Genomic DNA, 22,415 nt, shown 5'->3' with positions numbered 1-22,415 from the left:
TAATTAAGGAAAAATTGGCAATATCCGACCAAAGAGTCAAAACTGAGAACTGCACGGTGGGGCAGAGAATTGGTAACCTTCGTTTGGCCTCGATCACCAAAGAGAACCGCGACCCCCTGATACAAGAACATAAATACTTCGCAAGTCATAAAACAAGCTCGCCTCAGGAGGTTATTTTTACAGTAGGTATTTTACATAAAAATTGATCTAACATCCAAAGAAGAAATCTTCCCGGTCATCCGAAGTTTTTAATCAAATCAGCACTCAATGGGCAAAATACTAGCTTTTTGACAAGTTTAGCTGGAAAGGGGAAAACTGTCTCCAAGAAAGAAGGCTTCAGGAATTACACCACAACGGATAACTACAAGACTAAACAGAACAACCACAACCTCTGGCACCACTCAGTTACCAACGGAAACAGTCTTGGTTCCCGAATCGACCCAAAACACTTCATGTTCTCTCTCCTCACTAGACCTTAATTCTTGGGATGGGTTTATCGGCGTTGATTTTGACGACCTTTTGAACAAAAATGCCACCATCTGCCACATCCAGAACAATCGCAAATCCTTATTTTGATTTGAGTATTACTGGTCGGGACATAAATACTGAATTTTTTTCTGCTCCTCCAAGCGAACCACAGGTCTCCAGTCCACAGTTTGTTCTACCTGGACCATCGGACACTAGAGGAAAATATTCTGATCCAATCAATATCGACAGGTCAACGGAGGAATATTCACCTACTTTGATCAATCGCAAATCCTTATTTTGATTTGAGTATTACTGGTCGGGACATAAATACTGAATTTCTTTCTGCTCCTCCAAGCGAACCACAGGTCTCCAGTCCACAGTTTGTTCTACCTGGACCATCGGACACTAGAGGAAAATATTCTGATCCAATCAATATCGACAGGTCAACGGAGGAATATTCACCTACTTTGATCAATCGCAAATCCTTATTTTGATTTGAGTATTACTGGTCGGAACATAAATACTGAATTTTTTTCTGCTCCTCCAAGCGAACCACAGGTCTCCAGTCCACAGTTTGTTCTACCTGGACCATCGGACACTAGAGGAAAATATTCTGATCCAATCAATATCGACAGGTCAACGGAGGAATATTCACCTACTTTGAATATTCACCCTCCAGACCAAGAAGAATTGCTGGTCCCCTCAATTTTTACGGAGAACGCAAATTTTAGGAGAAGGTTTCCGAAAAGAAATCTCTCGACCCCACGGTCATAGTATAGGATGACAGCTCTGCAAACTACTCATTCCCAGCCTTCTTCCCGTGTTGTATAACTTCGGACTTCTTGACTCCTTTAGCAAACTTGTCCCAAAACTAACCTGGTCATCTTCCAACACAACCCCATTGGGAACTGTACAATCGATTTCATCACAACCAACAGCGACCAATGCTCCTGATGGGAATACCTTTTCGTTAGTTTTGAAAACACCGATCATAATTAAACAATGTGAGCGGATATCTCTAAGTATTGAAACAGAGTTCAAAAAACAGTTTGAAGATTTCGACTCCAATTTGAGTTGAAACACTCAGTGAGAAATTTTTGGATTAAATTTGTGTTATTTTAGATACCATCCTGTAAAATTTCTAATTTCACCCATTTTTGTACAATGTTGTACTGATCCAAATGTGCAAATGTGCATACGCTATTTCTTTCTATTCATCCTACTCTGGTTTTTGTGAAGTTTGTGAGTTTTTTCATCCTGCGTTGAAGAGGGAAATGGGTGTAGATAGACTTTGTATCAAAGTATTTGTAGATTTTTTTTTGGTTGAGGAAGGTTGTGTTTTGTGTTATTATTCTACTCTTCTGGCCTTCGGTATTGATTAGATCCAGTCAAGCATTAACATGAATGCTCATCGGTCGATCTTTCAGTTCCTGTTAGTTTTAAAACAGACAATTTAATTCAACGCATTTCTTATTTTTTTCAATCTTTAGTTTAGTGTTGTACATAATTTGAACATACCTAGTTAGAACATCTTAACATTTTATTAACTACCATATCCAGTCGCGGATCTAGGATTTTTTGACTCTCCAGGAGAAGTGGATGCCGGTTTGGCCTGCTTAGGACAGGTTAACCAAAAATAGATATCGTGTAAAATAATACCAAAGAGAGGTCGAATTGCTGAAAACGATGGTGTCCGACCAGCACCCCACAATAGTCCGCTCATGTGATAGTCAATTTCTCTACTGACGTTTGAGAGCAGAAAAACGCACGGATTATGAATTGGTCGCGTTCGCATGCAATGTAGGACATGATTTCCTGATGGATTTTATAAGGATAAGCGGGATTAGAAGGAGAAGTTCGGTTGTCCCCTTTTCAAATTTTTTGGTCTTCCCATGTCATTTCTTCTACTTCTGTCGGCTTCAATTGGTTTGATAGGACCATGAAATAAATTTATGAAAAGAAATGTTCCAAGAAAAAGAAAAGAGTTTCCAAAACCTAAATTTTTTCGAAACATGTTATTTGATTCCACAAATTTTTGTTTGTTTATCGGGAGAACTGATAAAAATATACATTTACTGAATGATCACATTTAAATACAAATTAGAGGAATATCATGGCAGCGGCATTTTACAACGCAACTCAAAGAAAACTGAAAGATGCATTAATTATTTTACATAACCGATTTTTTTTAAATCTGACAAAATTTTTGTCGTCAAACAAAATGGGGATACTTTTTGATACGTTTTTTTGACAAACTGATTAAAGAATATTGTTTACATTGCTGCTAATTTTTGCTGCATTAAAGAAAAAATGATAACTGTTTTGTACTGAATAAATAGTCAATGATTTTTTCGTGCTCAGTGTGACAAACTCAAACTCATTCCAATTCCGAAGTACAGTACATTCCAAATGAGGAATAGAGACGGGAACGCTTTCTTAGACATGGAGTCAATGTCGTACCAGTTGACTTTCGGCTTAGTTGGCATTCGGATTTCAGTGCTATCTGGTTTATTTTCACTCTTGCAATCTGGTGATTGTTCGGCTGCGTCGGAAACAGGGACGTTTTGGTACTGTTGTTTCTGAATGCTGCTTTTCGGGGCGATGGTTTTTGGAGGTCGTCCGGTATTGACCATTGCGAACTCGATCAGAGCTCCGAACACGAAGAAGAAGTTGACTATCATATAGATATCCCCTAATTTCAGGTCGGCTATTGAAGGGAACCTAAAGAAAATGCAGCAAAAAATTGTAATTTTCGGCTGGTTTTTCCAGTGAAACACTTTCATCGGAAAAATTTATAAAGTCCTTGATAAACTAAACCGGTTGCAGTAATAATTACTTCGATTTTTTTTCTTTGTCCGACCCCAAAAATGAGTCTTGCGAGAAAGCAGCTTAGATAACCTAATCCTTAGCGTTTCTAAGATATCAGCTAGATTGAGAGAATCGAAAAGTCATTCAAGTGAATAGTAAAAATAGATCAATAGACCAGCCTCTGAGGTTTAGATCCCACTCTACTTGGGGCAAAAGCTGACACGTGTTTAGGCTTACTGTACTCCCGGAAGCTAAAAACACGCAGGAAATTTTTAAGATGAACAAAATATTGAGCCAAAAACAAAAATAACTTTTCACCGCCCATCCTCCTGTTCTCCCAACATAAGGGCATTTTGGCTTCTCTTTGCACTTGCATTAGAAAAAAGATTATTTTTGCCAACAGACAGTTCAAAAATGGACATCCTAAGCAAAAAAAATCTGAATCAAGAATTTTCGTCATCAAAAAGTATTTTCAAATGAACATCTTTTGCCCATTAATCTCAAAAACGGAAGTTTGTTGTCACAAAACGATTCAGAATTAAAATCCTCTGTAGAAAAACTGAAAAGGAAAAACTTGTTTTTAAGGAATATTTTCGAGTCGACATCTTTTGCATGAAAAAAAATTGATTAAAAAGCTTCAAATCAATGAACGTTTTGAAAAGATATTGCATGCACAAAAAAACGGAAAGAAGAAATTTTGAAGAATTTTTAGAAGAACAACTAATTAATGCAAACAAATTGGAGAATTTTTTTTCGTGAAATGACTTTTGATCGTAGAAGTTATGAACAAAACATGAAATTAAAAAAAACTTATTAGCAAAAACAGTTTTACAACAAACATTTCATTAAAAAATACCTGATGAGAAAACTGTTTGCCACAGAATTGAGTTTCGCCATTCCTTAAATGTGCTCTCAAACAAAAAAATATTAAAATTTTTTGTCATGAAAAAACTTCGACAATGACATACTGCAAAAAATTCTGAATGAAAAAAAATTATTGAGAACGTAGCTGTACAAATAGACAATTTATGCAGCAAAAATTTTTATTTTTTAGTTAACATTCAGTTTTTTAATGGAACTCTTAAGCAAAAAAAATCCAAAAAAATGAAATTTTGTTCCACTATATTTATCTTGCAGTGCTGAATAAGCAAAGATCATGCAAAATATTTCGGCATTTTGTCAAATAATGGATAAAGCAAATAATAAGCTAGATAAATCAAATAATCAAAAACATCATTGGATTGTTTTCAATTGGCAAGTCAAGCAAAAAAAAATCTTATCCTTCTCAAGTTTGGTATAAAAATATTTGTCAAAAAAACGGGATTTTTGGTTGTCAATGGAAGTTTTGGCACGACAAATTAAGCCAACGAAATCTGCAAGTAAATCAACCAAATTTAAACTATTAGTTCTTCAAAAAAAAATATGAAATCTGAGACAAAAAACCGGCACAAAATTTTTTTGTGATCAATTGACATTGATGGTGGTTTTCTGCAAACAAAATCTGAATAATTTTCAATTTCTTTTAAGCGAACACTTTCAATTGGTAACTTAATGTAAAATCAATTGAAACTCACAAAATCTGTCGTCAAATAGCCATTTTTAGTAGACAACTTGTCAAAATCAAAAACAAAACGGATTTTTTTGTTAAAAAAAGTTTTCGATTTGGCTTTTTCAGCAAAAAAGAGTTTGAGCACAAAAAAACTGACAATTTCAAACAAAATCATAATGTCACAGTTTTTTGGTTTCGAGGGAAACTTTCATATTAAATTTTCAAGCAAGTAAATTTGGAAAATATTATTGAGGGATAAACATTTTTTGTCAAAAATTTGAGACAAATATGTTTGTTTTCATGCGAAAGCTGCTGCAAATTTTCTGAGGCAACAAATATTTTAGAATGGAAACGTTCTGCAAAAAAAGTATAAGAAAAGGTCTCTGGCCTTTTAAAAAATCATCTGCAAAAATCAATGTGAACAAGTTGGAAAGTTTAAGTTGTTTATGGATGGAAAAATTGTCCTCGAAAAAAAGCTATCAATCCAAGAAACTTAACGTTTTGCCGGTATCTTCATCTAAAAGTATTGAAAAAGCAAAAATGTGTCAAACATCTTGCTAGTTTTTGAACATCTGGATCACCCAAAAACAAATACAAGCGGAAGTTTTTGGCTGTACGCTTTGGGCAACACAAAACATATTCAACAATTTTTAACAATGGACCGTTTCCAATGGGCACTTCATAAAACAAAAATCTGAGTAAATTAAATTTTGGTAAGAATGAGGCCCATGGAGTGAAAATATAATCGGCAAAGAAATAAATTAAAAGATTTTTGGTTGTTCGTGAACATTTTGTTAAGTTGTCTGGTTGATTGTCCGTGAAACTGCTAGCAAAATTAACAATTTTTGGTTGACCGTAAGTCAGCAAGCAAATATAACAATTTAAGGCTATAAATTCGTTAAAAAATTTTTTTTTGAAAACCTAATAAAGAAGTTATGAGTTTTCATAAATCAATCGACGTTTATGGTTTGGTAATTTATGCAGAAAAGTTCTGAACAATTTCATTTTTAATTTAAGGGACATCTTTGATCGGAAATCTTAGGCAACATGAATATAACTGAAAAAAATCTGTTGTCGAAATGCAATTTCGAATAGACACGCTTTGCAATAAAAAAAAACAGAAGACGGAATTTGAGTTTTTTGTCCATAAACTTTTTTAGTACTAATATCGTGGGATTTTAGAACTGCCCATTTTTTTTAAATGCAAACTTGCAGTTTGAACTTTTCGGAAGTGAAATTGCAAAAAATTTGTTTAAGTAACGAAAAAGAAGTCTGAACAAAAAATATTTGTGTCGCACTTACAAAAAACTGTATTTCATAAAATCTGAAAAAAGTCCGAAACTTTTTCCAACAAAAACCGTTTTGGAATAGAGCAATTCTGCAAAAAAAAAAAACAATACGAATATAAACAACGATAAAATTTTTGAACAGACTGCTGATGAAAATTTAGTACAATACAGATCAAGATAAACGTTTTTTGTCAGTTTTTTGACTTTTTAAAATCAATTTCATGTGCAAAAATCAGTTTGAAGTAATTGGACGACTACCAATGGAAGTTTGATCCAAAAAATGTTTTTGCTTCGCTGTTTCCAATAATTTAAATTTTTGTTCTACTATGTTTATCTACCAGTGTTGATTAAGCAAAAACGTGTCAGTTTTTTGATAGTTGTCAGATTCTGGATAGATCAAAATGAATACAGACAAAAAATGTTGATGGGATGCTTTATTTAATTTAAACGAAACTGAAAAATTTTTAATAAAAATGAAGTGCTTCGCATGGGCAATTCAAGCAAGAAAAATCTAATTATATTAAATTTTGAATAAAATAACGCTTATGGAGTGAAAATATTTGGCAAGAAAAAATTAACTTAAAAAATTGTCAATTGCCAGTGCATTTTAACTAAACAAATTGAGCAAACACATTTGCAGGCAAATTTACTAATTTAAAACTTCAATAGAAAAAAGTTTTGTCATAAATCGGCTTTTTCGGTTTGGTATTTTTTAATTTGGTATTTCAATAAGAAGGTGTTGATATGCAAAAATATTTGAAATGAAAAAAAAAGTTTGCAGTCGAAGAGAATTTCTAATGGACATCTTGTGGGAAAAAAAACAGATTTTTTGTCTAAAAACATTTTCGATTTGACATCTGAAGCAAAAAACAATCTGAGCGAAAGAGCTTCCATTTTGAAAAAAAGTCCGTTTTAAAAAGTTTCGGTGTCAAAAGAATTTTCCAAAATGAAGTTTCATCAAACAATTTTGATTAAAGATTTTCCGTTGAAATAACGGAAAAACTTCGAAGACATTTTCTTTCGAAAAATTGAAAAAAGGTTTGTTGTCAATGGACACTTTGGAATGAAAATGTATTTTTGTCAATGGACACTTCGGAATGAAAATCTTAAAAATTGACAATAACCATTTTTGGATGGCGAATTTCTGCAAAAAATAATACAAGAAGAAGTTTAATTTTGAACGGACAGCTGGTGCTTAAATGAAATTTGATTGAAGTAGTGCTGTTGTTGTTGAAAATTTTCAAATGAAGGTCTAGTGCAATAAATCATGATAAACGTTTTTTTTGGTCAGTGACTTTCTTAAATTGAGGTAATATGCAAAAAAAACGAATAAATGGACGTTTTCTAATGCAAGTCTTATCCCAATAAAAAGTTTTTTAGTTCACTAGCATTCCAAAAAACTTTTGTTCCGCCATCTTTATCTACCATTGCTGAATAAGCAAAATAGTGTATTAAGTATTTTGGTGGCTTGTCGCGCGGAGTTTTGTTAAACGGCCCTCAGACAAGGTCTAAGTAATCTTTTCGTTACAAAAAAAATTGGCGACTAATAGAAACCCTTGAAGAGTTCGGACTTGTTAGCAGTTCCAGTGATGAGGGTGATCTGGGCGAGGACGGTAGTGATTGTGAGTCCCGCTCTGGCAGGCACCGCACTCTTCTCTATCCAGAAGGAGATCCAGCTGAGCACCACCAGGGCCATGGAGGGAAGGTACATTGTGATCAGGTACATCAACATCTTCCGTCTCATCTCAACCGCAAAGCACAGAGTAGTGTAATTCGCGTCTGCAATCAAGACATTAAATATTATTGACACTACGTTGCAAAAATGCCTCGAGATTGAGTGCTCTAAATGGGCTATGTTGCAAGGACTTGAAATAATCTTGCAAAATTGTTGCAAGAGTTACATTTTGTTTCAAAACTCTTGCAAAGTTCTTGTAAGATAGTCCATTTTTGTCGTCTAGAGCATTCACAGAGATGGAACATATTATGATGTAGAGTGGTCTCAGGTAGCTTCACGTGATGTCAGGCACGTGATGTCAGCTGCCTCAAAGAACCTCTGGAAGGAGTTATATGTGGCATCATCAAAATGTCTGCAGTTGTGATCTCGATTCCGAAAAAAGTTTTTATTTCAAAAAGTTTCTTTCACTGTTGAGAAAAACTGGCTTGACTTTGTGTTTTCAAAAGTATCTCGAAAACTGGCGTTAGGCATCAAGAAAACGTAAAAGATATGTAGTTAACGTTATTTAACTGTCCAAAAAAGTTTCTGTAACTAATGAAACTTTATTTCTTTTTAAGTTTTCCTCTTCGTTGTTTTGTTGAAATTGCTGCGTTTGACTTTTCTACACTGAGGTAGATTATTTAAGAGTATATTCTCTATGTGACATTCGACCAGAATGGCCAAAATGCAGTCTCTGCAGAATTCAGGATTTTAGCAGTGAACCTTCCGGATTGGCGATTTAGAACGGATAAGGACGTTATTTGAATGATTGGCCAAACGGTGAAGGCTAGAAGATTCTGGAATTCTAAATTTTAAATTTTCGAAGTGATGACGTAACATTTCTGAGAAATGTTAAAACGGCCATTTTGGCTAAAATAGCAGAAAGAAACAGAACAACTTTATCTGCGATTACGAACAGTACGAAAATCGAGACTAAAAAACAACAACGAACTACCGAACAGCAGAGGACGTTCCGAGTTGCAACTATTGTGCTGTTACAATAGTTGCAAGGCCTTTGCGAACAACGGTGAAGGGTAAGAACCAGCCCTCCGAGTTAGCGTGAACCTGAGGTTAAGGAGCTTGATTCGCCGGATTCAAGAATCCGGAAGGGTCTCGGGACGGGAACTTTTATGAACTTGTATTGAATTTTAGCATCCTGTCATGTCCTGACTTGAATTTAACTGATATTTTGATTAGTTTTGACAAGGATGAGGTGCTAGGAGTTGGGGGGAAAGGGTTGATCCATCTTCGATGGAGATGATGATTTTTATCTACTGAACAAAAACAATAGTAATATAATAAGTAGTAGCCCTGTTTTTAGGAGTGACCTCGTGGTCTGGGGATACTGAGACCCAGCTATGAGCTCACTAATTTTGCATGTAATTCAGTTAATTTGAGCGTTCTGGTCGAAGCCGGAGAACAGTAACGTTTTTGTCAGCCTGATGTAAGAAAGACCACCGAAAAGTACTGGCTTGGTAGAGACGGTGAAAAACATGCAAAGCTCTGTTTAGACGCTAGCCAGTCGTCTTAAGACTTAGTTTTGTTATCCGTCGATATGTATCTTCCGGGCGAATGTTACATGTATGTTTTTATGGCGCTCCTGGGTGTTATTCTTTCATAACATCATGACCGGCGGAACCGTTAACGAGCACTCCGCGCCGAGCGGATGCTCACATTAACGCCCTTAATAGGCCTAAACTGCCGGGGCGGAAGGGTAGTTCGGAACGCGGAAGCCTTCCGGATTACCGTGAATAGTTTTTTAACCTAGTTAAGACCGAAAATTCACGAACCAGGAAGGGTGGGGGGAATCATGAACCCCTCATCCCCTGAGTGGTTTGTGACCAAAAACACTTAAAGATATAAGCAAAACCAAACAAAAAGTAGTATAGTACCCAAGAAAAACAAAAAACATAAAAAATAACCGAAAAAACCAAAAACAGTAAAAAAAAGTAAAAAATCAGTAGAAATCATCCCCCCAGACAAGATGTGATTCAACCCCCCCGTTTGTTGTTGATAGATATATTGTTGTTACAGGCATTTATATCAGTCAGGATCGTTACGATCAATTTTGTAGCCCGTTTGTGAGGCTTGTACTGTAGGGTTATTTGAGCATTTAAGCACGTTAATGATAAATTGCGCTCAATCCGGAAGGGTCAGCTGATTTGCGCTCAATTCGGAAGGGTCTTGGGTGAAGACCGATCCGGCAAGCAGTTCAAGGAGCAACAAGAAGGGGCTCAACGACAACAACAATCGACTGTTGGGTATCGTTAACAAGTTTTGTATCCCTTTTGGTACAAAAAGTAAGATAGTAATCTGTGGGGGGCTCGACAGTGCTGCACTGTAGTGACCCTTCACCGAACTGCGAATATCCGAGTTAAGCACCTTAATTCGGATAATAAACAAACCCGGAGGGGTATAGTATTACTAATATTATTACTTATATAGCCTATATTAATAGTCTTATATCGTTTTTCAGTGAAAAACAACGAAAACAGACCGGTTTTTAGGGTCAAAATAGCGATATTTTGATTCCCCCACAAGTCGCGATTTTTGAGATATCGATATTTTTTGAAACGGAAAAAAGCGCTAAGTTAGTGTGTTACATCGTAACTGCACTACTATAATAAGTAGAACCGGTTAACTTTAGTTCGGAAGTGGTTGGAACTAGTTTGGTACCAAAAACCAAATTTTCCCAATTTTTGATAGTAAGAAACACTAAAAATTTAGAAAATTTTTTGAAATTTTTGAGGTAGGACAGTAAAAATAGTTGTTCGGACAACCTCCACTAGTGAATCTACAAGTCTTAAAATCCGCTACCCGAAAGCCTTCCGGGTTGCAGAGAAATCGAACATAACGTGTTTGATTTGGTGGATTCATCAATCCGGAGGGGTCCAGGTAGCATAGTTTTTCGCAAAATTTTTCTACAATAGCGTTTTAGATCGGGTCTTTTGCATTGAACTAGAAGAGTATAGGCCTTCTGAGCTCGGATCAATAATTTTTAGGTCGAAAGGACCAGATTTGCGGAAAAAGTTTGGCGGAACCTATAAGAGAGAAAATTTTTTGAGTTCGGAAAAAAGACGTTTTGGTTAATAACTTTGGAACTACTGATCATATCGAGTTGATCTTGGTACCAATAGATCAAAAATTAGCTGAGCTTACTAATAGGATCAGAAATTTTTCGGAAAAGCGAGCGAGAAAATTTTTTGAGATTGTTTTTAGCAAATTACACAAATCCGGAGGGGTACACCCTTCACGTTTTATAAATTTTTCTGAAAAACCCTTATACCTCTACCAAAAGTTGATAGCGATTGAACTAAGTAACTTAGGACAGTTCTAGACAAAAAGGGAAGGCTGAAGGCACAAGACAACCATAATAGAGTCGAAGTTAGGCAAGTGATAAGACCCTTCACCGTTAGTGTGAATTGTCAAATAAGTGCCTTAACTTCAACCCGGAGGGGTCTAGGAAAGGACCCTATACCCTTCCCAGTTAATTCAAACAGCATAATAGCAACGCAGAACGTATCCGGAGGGGTATAAGCTGAAATTAAGAAAACTACAAAAAGCTACTTTGACAGAGCTAAGGGCTCCGAAGTCAGAGGGGTCCGAATCCGGAGGGGTCTACTTTCCACAAAACCGGAGGGGTCCGAATCCGGAGGGGTCTTATAGTTGCTAATTCGGAGGGGTCCAAATCCGGAGGGGTCTACTATTAACTAACTCGGAGGGGTCCCAATCCGGAGGGGTCTATATTCTGACAGTCCGGAAGGGTCCTATTTGTGCCAATCCGGAGGGGTATTATTTTATTAAGGACTTAGGTAAACGAAAGAAAGACTAAAAAGCGAGAGGTATTAGGTTATTAATACACAGGCTAGGTATCAGTGACTGCACTGGTAACTTGCCTCTCAAAAAGAACCAGACTAATACAAAACAGGTCCGAACTCGGATACTCGCGACACTAAGTCTAAATTAAAAAGAGCGTGACTCATTGGTGTGGATTGAAACATAATACGTTTTTGGGGAAAGTGACTGCCCTGAGGATTTTAGTAGGTCTAGCTCGGGCAGTCCGAAGGCAGATAGGTAACACAGTACTCGGTGGGTGCAATAGACGCCCACTTGAGAAAATTACTGCCTTCAAAGTTTTGTCTGTTTGGTGCAGCACCAAGCAGGGAAAGCTTTTTCTTTAAAAGACAGGTTCGACTATTGTACTGCGACCGACTAAGAGTACAAGACACATACGTTTTTTTATATATACATTCATATTGTGTCAATATATATATTTTTTTGTTTTTGATTTTAAATCAACCTAAACTGTGCTTGATTGGGTAGTGACTACACTATCTTTTAAATTGACTGATAACATCATATTGTGCTAGTTTCCAGAGCTTTGGACCGATAATCGGCTAGTGTGAATAAAATTTTATACAAACTGTACTCTGACAACATACAGGGATTCGTGGTCACTATTTAATAGAATCTGGTGAAATTTATTGTGTTGTGTCATTATTATTGTTAATAAAACTATAAGGTCTCTAGCAATTGAGTCAAGAGTAGGCATAGGAAAGTGACAAATAAAGAATGAGTTTAGACAAGTCAAGGATACCAAAACGAGGTAATAGCTCTAGGAAATTCATACCTGAAAAGCAAAGAAAAACGATGACCGATCCTTTTGTGGATTGGATCAAGCGATCCCGGTCTGACAAAAGGGGGACGGTTTCAGGCAGAATGGTTGAAACGAGAAGTCAGAAGACCTCAGAAGAGCGAAGAGAACTATTAGAAGTGGAGTTCAATACGGACCATACCATGAACGACAACCAGGGAGTAAATGGACTGGAAGGGAGAGGCAGAAGGCTGGCGAGTGAATCTACTCCGGTAGAACAAGGCCATGATTTTGCCACTTCCACCGGGACGTTGGATCGAGAGGAGATGTCGGAACTGTCCGACATCTCAACTGAAGTAACGGCAACTAGAAGATCTCCGACAGACAACACTATGATGGCAAGCGGAACTGGAAAACAAACAACCTCATCATCGTTCTCAGAAAGAATGAAGAACACCTTCGGAAACATCTTTCCATTCAGCATGGGAGGAGGAGCAGGAAACGATGGGGAGTCCCAGGAGGAAGAGGATGAAGAGGAGCAAGGGGACTTTGGATCTCAAGTCAGCCTCAATAGTTCGATCCAGGAGAGTGAGGCACACGTCGGAAGAGAGACTGGAACCATGGACAAATTTGGTGTAGTGACAACGATAAGTAAGGAGGCAAACACACTGGGCCAGTCAAAGGACTTCGCGATTAGGACAAGTTCGGAGCCACAACCTGAAGAGAGTAGAACCAGAGGGCTCGGCAATGCGTTAATGGATCCTGAAATAAATAATGAAAAGACGTTGAAGCACAGAGTCAAGGCCCGGATCTCGACGAGCACGAAGTTACCTGGCTCCGACAGGGTTACACCGCCACTAGTGACGCCACTCGTGGATAACGGGGCAGCACTAGAAGAAGCCTTAAACAACATAGTGGGCAGTTTAGGAGAACAAAATGAACAGATGTCGATAAGGATGAGTGAACTAGAAAGAGCAGTTCACATTGAAAGAGAAAGTCTGCGGGAAGAAATAAACCGCAACAGACAAGAAGTTGACAGAAGCGAAAAACGCTTGAAAGAAAGAACGGACGAACATATGACGAGGAACTTGTCGCGAATGACAAGAGAGGCGGAACAGAGGGAGTTACGCTTAAGAGCCGACATGGAGAAGTTAAGAATTCAGCAAGAGCAGTCTCTTGGGTCTCTTGACACAAAGATAGACGCGATGATGGAGAGGCGAACGCAGGCTATCATGGATAGGTTGGACGGGCTACTAAGCAGCAAGAGTGGACCAAAAGAAGGAGAGCCGAACTCGGGAGGTCCCAGCAGGGAACCGAGGGTGAACTTCAATGAACATCAAAGGAGGAAGACAAATGGATCCACTAGAGGCAGGGGCAGTTCATCAGGCTATGCCACAAGGGGTAATACAGCATGGGGCCCGAACAGTAGAGCAAGTTCAACGGGGAACAGACAAACCTCGAACGAACGACCAACGCAAAGCACACATGCGACCGGGAGAAGCGATTCTGGCAACATGGGGCATACAAGCCCGAGGAGGAGTCACATGGGCCAAGCGGGAAACGCTCATGGTGATTCGGATTGCAGGGATGCACCGCGCACAGAGCCTTCGACAAGGTGTGAGGACTCTCAGGCGGGACACTCAAGGGATGCTACGGCAATGGCCACAGCATTTGAACCCCTGAACAGGTCTTTGGAGACATTCCTGACGCGGTTATCTAGAACCAATGAACGCAGTGAAAAGTCCAGAAGAGTCTTTAAGAAGCCAAGATGCTACAAGGACGAATCTGATGGCTGTATTGATACCTGGATAGAGGTAATGAAGCTGCATTTCGAGGAAGAGGACTTGTCGGAGAGACAGGAATGCAGCGCGCTCACCAGCAACTTAGAAGGGACAGCCCTGAACTGTGTCATGGCTAAGAAACAGTATCAACGTGACACTGCTGAGAAAATCTTCGAAATCTTGTTAAACCGTTTCGGATCAGGGGTGCAGGGGCACCAGGCGATGATGCGCTTCGAGAAACGGAGGCAACGAGAAGATGAAACAATAGACAAGTTTCTCGATGATTTGGAAATGCTGAGAAGACGCAGCCAACCGGATGAGTCAAACCGAAGGATGAACCTGGCCGTAGCCTCAGAATTCATCGATGGTGTGAAAAATGATGAACTTCGTACGATGCTAGCAACGCATTACACACCACTATCAACTAATGCGCCAACACCGGAGGAGTTGAGGCTCAAATCAAAAGAGTATCTTTTGTTGAAACCTCCTTCGAGATCTGGATATTACAAGAACAATTATGGCAATTTTAACAACGGACCAGCTAACCAAGGGAACAATTGGTACAAACCGAGGGATGATATGGACAAGAGACGTTCTTGTGCTAATTGCAGTTCAACAGACCATCATGTGTCAGCATGCCCAGCTTACAAACAAGGCATGAAAGCAATAGGCTTTAGCCTCGAGGACGAAGATGCGTCAGAGTTGGATCATGAGGATTTCATGAGAGGAGTAATTGCGAAATTTGGCCCGAGGTGTTTCTTTTGTAACTTGGAAGGTCATTTTAAATCAGATTGTCCGCAATTCTGGGATGCAGTGGCAGACATCAAGCATCCAAGGCATGAAGAAGCTTTGTCAGGAGTGAAAGCAAGCAAGGCTCGACTTTTGGGCGAAGCAGAGGCACGCAGGAAGGACAAACATCAAGAGCTGGCGGCAACGAAAATGCAAGCAGTAACAGAAGAAGCACGTGAACCGGAACCAGCAACTGCGGCCGATGACTTCAAGATCGATTATAAGGCAGCCGCAAAGGATGCCCTAAATAGAGTACAGCAGGAATTGGTGACGAAAGAGATCGAACAAAAAGTGAAACTTGAACTGGAAAATGAAAAGCTTCAGGAGCAACTGAATACCTTCGAGGCAACGGAGTTCGAAGAGAAGAAAACACCAAGCAGTTTAGATATGAAACTTAAAGTGATCTCCGGTAAGAGGTTCGGCATGGCGCCGCAAGGAAAGAAGATACAGTCGATAATCTCAGTGGCTGGACACCAGGTAATAAGAAGTTTGAGTGAACCATCAGAGTTCACTTTAATGCATTTGGACACATATGCAGATTATCTGAGGCAGGTGGAGCCACGCACTGAGTCGAGAGCTGTGCGAGCACTACTAACGACGGGTGGCCCTCGCATGAAGAAACTTCATGGACGCTACTTGGAGGTCTATGGGCCGTATCAAATAATGCTGAACGTGGATGGAATCAGCATCTACACCAGGACTTACATAACAACAGATGATGACCAAATGGGGCAGATCTATTTGGGTGAAGAGGAACTCAAAGTCCGCAGGATAGGCCATGACGCCATGATGGAACAAGACGCGGTACATATTGGATATGAAGCAGATGTGACAGCACACCTGCTTGACACCAACGGAACAAAAATCGGAGTCACAGGGCTTCTGGACACAGGCGCGGTGGTGAGTGTGATGCCGATAAAAACCTGGGAGAGAATGGGCTTCACGCGGGAAGACTTGATTCCTACGAATCTCCGACTAGCCGCTGCAAATCGAGGAGCTATCTACGTAGCCGGAAGAACACCGGTGACGGTCCTTCACATGGGAGGACGGAACCTTTGGATGAGCTTCTTGGTGGTAGAGAATCTGGACAACGCCGACCAATTCATCTTGGGCAGAGATTTTGTCAGGAACTTTGACGTGATGATTGACTTGAACAACGGTCTAATACGGATTAGAATTCCGGACCGAAAGTATGTTAAGAGACCAATTAATAGGATAATAACAGATGAAAATAAGGTACCAGTTTTTTTGGATAGAAAAGTAAAGTTACAACCAGGACAAGCTGTAGTAGCAATTTTTAGAATGAGAAATTTAAATTCGTTAAGTGATAGCAAACAGGTTTGCTTAGTACCGAATCCAAATAGTCAGAGTTCGGTGATTTTAGGCCGGAGCTTCTCGGTAACGCGAAACGGACTGTGTGTCAGTGTGTTGTTGAACACACTGGACACCACGGTTTCAATCCAGCGTGGAAAGAAGCTTGGTTACGCATTGCCGATGAGGACCGACTATGAAGAGACACAAAACTTGAAGAAATATAGTGTGAAAGACTGTCCTTATCATGCAAATAAAGATAAAATCTTAAAGAGAATTAATTAATTAAAATCTATTCGTAAATTGTTTTCAATGAAATCCGAAACGGACGACGGCTTATCAAGCTGCTCGAATTTTCCGGAACGCCCCTCGTCATATGAACTAGATTCTGACAAACCGGTTTTGCCAGAAATAGAACATTTAAAAGGAAAAATAGGTGAGGGAGATTTTGAAAAATTGCGGGACCTCCTAGATCGGAACGCCGAAGTATTTTCAAAACATAAGGCGGACATCGGTTGCTGTAATTTCGTCGAACACGAAATCGAACTAGAAGAGGGCGCCGTTCCCCATAGGGAAGGCGCAAGGCGAATGACGCCACATAAATCGGAAGCGTGCCGAGCGGAAATAGAAATGTTGCTTGAATACGACATGATAGAACCCTCGAAATCACCATGGGCTTGCGGAGTAGTAATGGCGAAAAAGAAAGGGGGGCAGCTTAGATTTTGTTGCGACTTTCGTTACTTGAACGCGGTAACGATTAAAGATGCGTACCCGATACCACGAATAGACGAGAGCCTATCCAAACTTGGTGATGCAAAGTTCTTCACCACATTGGACTTGGGTTCAGCCTTCTGGCAGGTTCCTCTGCGAAAGAAGGACAGGGAGAAAACCGGATTCGCGTGCGAATTGGGGTTGTACCAGTGGAAGAGGATGCCCTTCGGCTTGTGCAATGCAACAGCAACCTTTCAAAGGCTGATGGCTCAGGCTTTGACAGGAGTGACCAAAAAGTACGGGAATCTCTTGATGTGCTACGTGGATGACGTAGTCATAGCGACACCAACCCTGGAGGATCACATTGATCGACTCGATGAGGTCTTCGGATGTATGAAAAGAGCAGGCTTGAAATGCAAACCATCGAAATGTGAAATCCTTAGGGATTCGATCAAGTACCTGGGAAGAATGGTGGACCGGCATGGTGTGAGGCCAGATCCAGAAGCAGTAGAGGCTGTGCTGACATGGAAAGCTCCTAGAACGGACACACAGCTCATGAGCTTCCTAGGGTTTGCCAATTACTACCGAGAATTCATAAAAGGATACGCGGACAAGGTGTACCCGATGCAGAAGCTGATGCGCAACAAAGGGAAAAAGTTCGAATGGAACGATGAGGCACAAGTTGCTTTCGAGAACATAAAGCGGGAACTGTGCGAAGCGCCAGTGCTGGGCATGCCTACAGAAAAGGGCATGTATGTTCTTGACACAGACGCATCAGTGGTGGCCATCTCAGGAATATTGCATCAAGAGCAAGAATGGAACGGAAGAACAGTTCTCCGTCCCATTGCATACGGCAGCAAGGTCTTGAGTGACACAGAGATGAAATATGGCGCACCGAAAGCAGAAATGTTTGCAGTAGTCACCTTCGTGGAAAAGTACCGTGCATATTTGGGGAGCGCTCCCTTCAAGTTACGCGTGGACAACAGAGCGTTATCCTGGTTGAAGACCTACTCGATGGATCAGAGTTATATTGGTAGATGGATAGTCAGATTGGATGGCTACCATATGATAATCGAACACAGGATGCGTGATAAACATCAGAATGCTGACAGTCTCAGCAAGAAAACTGAGTTCTATGAAAGATTGGAGCAGAAGCAGGCCAATCAGGCGGAAGTAAAGGAGGGATTCTCGTTTCTGGACAAAGAAACTTATGAAGCGCTTCTCTTAACGAGATGGTTGGATAAGTCTGGACATCCAATTCCAGGGCATCCTGAGTTACCTGTAGAGAAAGCAGCTGAGATAAAGATCCTGTCCAAGGAGGATCCAGTCCCCTTAGATTTGTTGCTGCGCTCGAACCTGGTCCAGCAAGAACTCTCTCGCATGAATATAAACAGCCTCTCATTATTGGATAAAACGGTGCAAGTCACACCACAAGTAATGCGGATGCTGGGTGGATTGTTAGAAAGAGAAGTGACCAGAGATGACCCCGAGTGGACAGCAGCAGTGGCATCGCTAACAGTCAGTGAGAAAGTGAAGATCATGCCGTCCAGACAACAGCACGAAGAGAACAAGAGGGATTGTAGGACAATAGTTCAGCAACTAGTATCCTCAATACCCCAAGAGATTTTAACCAGTACTTCTTACGGACAGAAAGGACGGGAGAGCGGCAAGCAAAAGAAAACTGTCACCTTTGTAGACCGGGATAAAGAGGGTGGAGTTGTAAAACAAAATCTGCTGCAAGACTCTTTGTCCGGGGAGAAGGATAAGGAGAAAAACCAGCGATCACAAGATCAACACCCGGGACAAGGAAATTTGTCCGGGGAGTCCGAGATAGACGAGAAAATTCCTGATGAGAAACAGGACCTAGAGAACAAAGTTTTGTCCGGGGAGTTCAGATGGATGCGAAGGAAATACGGACATGATCTGGAGGAGCGTGCAGTCTCCAGCACAACACCTTCGACGGATGATAAGTCAGAAAGCTCGAGAATGAACACCTATTCAGACAGGGATTCGACCTCGGGATCAGAACTGTCAGAACTGGCGATACACACGCTACTAGTGGAAACTCGGGCGAGAAACCTGGACAGAGAGGTGTACCAGGATCCTGACAGTGATCGCTACCTAATACCAAGCGAAAGAGTCTTTGACAACGCAGCGGATGACTTAGAAACGATAGCGGTATCGAAACGTTCGATAAGCCTGTTGCCGCAGAAAGAGGTAGTCAGGACTGATCTTCAGCCGTTTCAACAAGAAACACAACCGTTGGCGAAGATTTGGTGCGTTAAGATGGAAGAAGACACACATCAGCCCAACGAGCTGAACAGTCAGATGAGAGTCATGAAGACGTACTTGAAGGCGAGATACAGACTCTCGGACCTTCTAAGGGCGCAGAGAAATGATCGCATGACAAGCAACCTAAAAAGGTGGATAGAAAACGGTGCACCTGACAAAGGTGACCTGGAAGAAGACAGCTATAGGATCCTGAGACAATACTTCATGCAGAAGGAGGGGAGATTATATCTGAACAAGGACGGGATCGTGGCTTGCAGGAGAAGAGAAGAAGACAAGGTCTTATACAAATATAACGCGATAGTGTTGCCGCAACTCTATCAGACAGAACTATTATTCAGGTCGCATGATCAGATGGGCCATCAAGGGATCGACAAAGTGTATCAGAGGATCCTGAAGCGCTTTGAGTGGCCTGGGATGAAAAAGGCATGCGAGAAATGGGTGACAGCATGTCTGTCATGCCAACAGGTCAAGGATCCTAGGAAGTTGCGATTTCCTTTACAATCAATTGAGTCGTCTGAATTCAACGAGGTGGTGCAGATAGATCACCAGAAGATATGCATGACAGACAGCGGTTACAACCAAGTCTTGGTCATGATAGATCACTTCACGAAGTATGCAGAGGCCGTGCCCTGCATAACTGCCTCGGCGGAAGAGACATGCGACCACCTGATCAATACGTGGATAGCAAGACACGGATGTCCAATGACGTTTCAATCGGACAATGGAACGGCTTTCGTAGGCGAGCTTACGAAAGAGCTTATGAGACGGTCACAAGTCGCTCAGGCTCACTCCACGACATACCACCCTCAGACGAATGGCTTAGTAGAAAGACAGAATAGGACGTTAGTGTCGATGCTGAGGGTATATTGTTCCAGGTACATGACCGATTGGGACAGATACCTTCCACAGGTGATGGGAGCTTATAATAGCACGCAACACTCCACCACTGGAGTCAGTCCACACATGATGCTGACGGGACACGAGAAGTCTTTACCTTTGACATTCTTCTACCCAGAGTATGAGGGAAAGAAAACATCCCCACAGGTCTACGTGAGGGATGTGATCAGACGCCAACAGGAGTTGAACGACTTGTGTAGACGAAACACTCAGCAGGCACAGGCAAGGCAGAGGAAAAGATTCGACAAGAAAGCAGCTGGTGCAAAGGCTTACTCGGTGGGAGACTACGTATGGGTATTTCAGAACGTTATACCACCGAAAGGGACAAAAAAGCTTCTGAAGAAGTGGAGGGGACCCTTCATGATTACAGAGGTGCACCAAGAGGGACGCTTTTATAGACTGAGTACTGGCCGAGCCGCCCACTACGAGAACATCAAGCCACACAATCCATCGACAGAAGACTGGTGTATACCTGCAGACATGGAAGAAGGGGATTATCTAAGGATGGATCCTGCTTGTGAGGTCAATGAAAAAGGCACCAGGGAGAAGAACGATGGAAACGAAGTCGTAGAGGAAGGTACGGATACACCATTGGACCTGGATCCAAACGAACAGATCGAAGCGGACGATGAAACCTTGCCCTACGCAGAGGAAGATTGGCAGGATTCCGAACAGACAGAGGTTCCCAAGAACATGGAACCAGATCTTCCGTTCACGATGCAGACTCGTCAGAAAGACGGGACGAGACTAAGAAAGAAATACAATCCTTACGGTGACGACTTTGTAGTGGATAGGATAGATCTAAGGAAAATAGTGGAGGAAGTAGTGGGTTTAGAGGAAATAACAGTGTCACAGGACATTGACATAGTCGATGATCACAACGATGAGTGGGTTGACGACTGGTCGAAACCCGAGGTGGAGTTCGACGATGAGCAACAGCAGTCAAATGAACAAGACCTGACGAACCTGCGTGTCTTAGAGTGGCTGAACGAAATGACATCAGACCCTGAAAAGACCAGCGTTACGATTCAAGACGTAGATCGCGAAAGCGCGAAATACATTAAGACCGAACGAGATGATCCTTCCTGGGCTGCCCAGGAAGGACAACTTCTCATTCCAGCTTCTAATCTTGACTTAATACCCGGTATGCGATCGACGGGGACGCCGATGGATATTTTTGTCCGGGGAGTGGGGGTAGGACTTACCCACACTGAAAACTTGATAATAAAAAAATTGAGAATAGCAAGAGAAACAGGAAACTTAGAAGCAGAAACAGGTGAAGATCCTAAGAAACCTGACATAGGCAGGGTAGTTGAGTCATATTTTAATTTACCAAATGAATATTCTAGTAACATAATACTAACAGACAGTGATTTCATACTCACAAACAGAACATGTGCGGTAGCTATCACCGCAGACATGAGTTTTAGGACGGCGCTAGCGGCAGATTTTAAGAGGGAATATAAAAACGTGGAATTCCTTTGGAAGCAAAGACCAGGGATAGGGGGCGTAGCAGCCTTACCCCCGGCGGTGTCGCAGATACCGGGAAAGTACTTATGCTTCTTGGTAACGAGGGCGACAGAGAAGCAGCACGTGGACCCAGAAAACCTAGTCTTGTCTTTGACGAAGCTGAGGGACTTCCTTGTGGAAATGGACGTGAAGGAGCTTTCGCTTCCAGTGTACGATCCAAATAGAGGAAGACTGCATCCTCGGGAATTGTACGCGCTTGTACACGTGATATTCTCTGATACGAGCATACAAGTGTATCTACATAAGAAATATTACTTAAGTATAGGCTGAGTGATGTGCGAGAGGGTGTTAGGCCAAAGACCAAGCTGCATGTAATATGTGATATGTGTGTTATGTTACGTTATGTTATGTTATGTGTTAGGTTATTAAGATCATGGGCAAGTAGGGGTTAGTGACCATGAAAAACTAAAAGACGATCTTGGGAATAGATCCAAAGTTTGGACTGTCCAATCTTAGGTCGAATTCCAAAATTTTAGAGACCAATTGATTTTAATAAATTTTAGGATAAATATCTTTTTATCTGAACTGTCTTTAAGCAAATTTTAACGATGTATGTTAAGGTGAAATTGACAAGTGTGACATTCGTGATTTCTTTTCTAGATCCTGATTGATCATTTAATTGCTCACTTGAGTCAAAACTTGAAATCGAAATCAAATCAAACTTGGAAAGAACAGTATGGAC

General features: G+C 40.8%; 1 protein-coding gene across 1 annotated transcript in view; it reads right to left on the bottom strand.

Annotated features, from left to right (window-relative positions):
- Positions 1-2,522: 2,522 nt before the first annotated feature.
- Positions 2,523-22,415, bottom strand: part of LOC134857288 (glycine receptor subunit alpha-2-like) — a gene marked incomplete in the record, with an annotated part of 74,301 nt that continues 54,408 nt past the window's right edge. Inside the window, 2 exon segments of the mRNA XM_063873673.1 lie at positions 2,523-3,189; positions 7,686-7,893. Of these exon segments, the coding sequence (XP_063729743.1) occupies positions 2,826-3,189; positions 7,686-7,893 (572 nt within the window).

This window comes from Symsagittifera roscoffensis, chromosome 1, assembly GCF_963678635.1.
Source record: "Symsagittifera roscoffensis chromosome 1, txSymRosc1.1, whole genome shotgun sequence".
NCBI classification, from domain to species: domain Eukaryota; kingdom Metazoa; phylum Xenacoelomorpha; order Acoela; family Convolutidae; genus Symsagittifera; species Symsagittifera roscoffensis.
The sequence above is the reverse complement of the archived record's forward strand: the minus strand, read 5'-3'. Positions and strand labels throughout refer to the sequence as shown.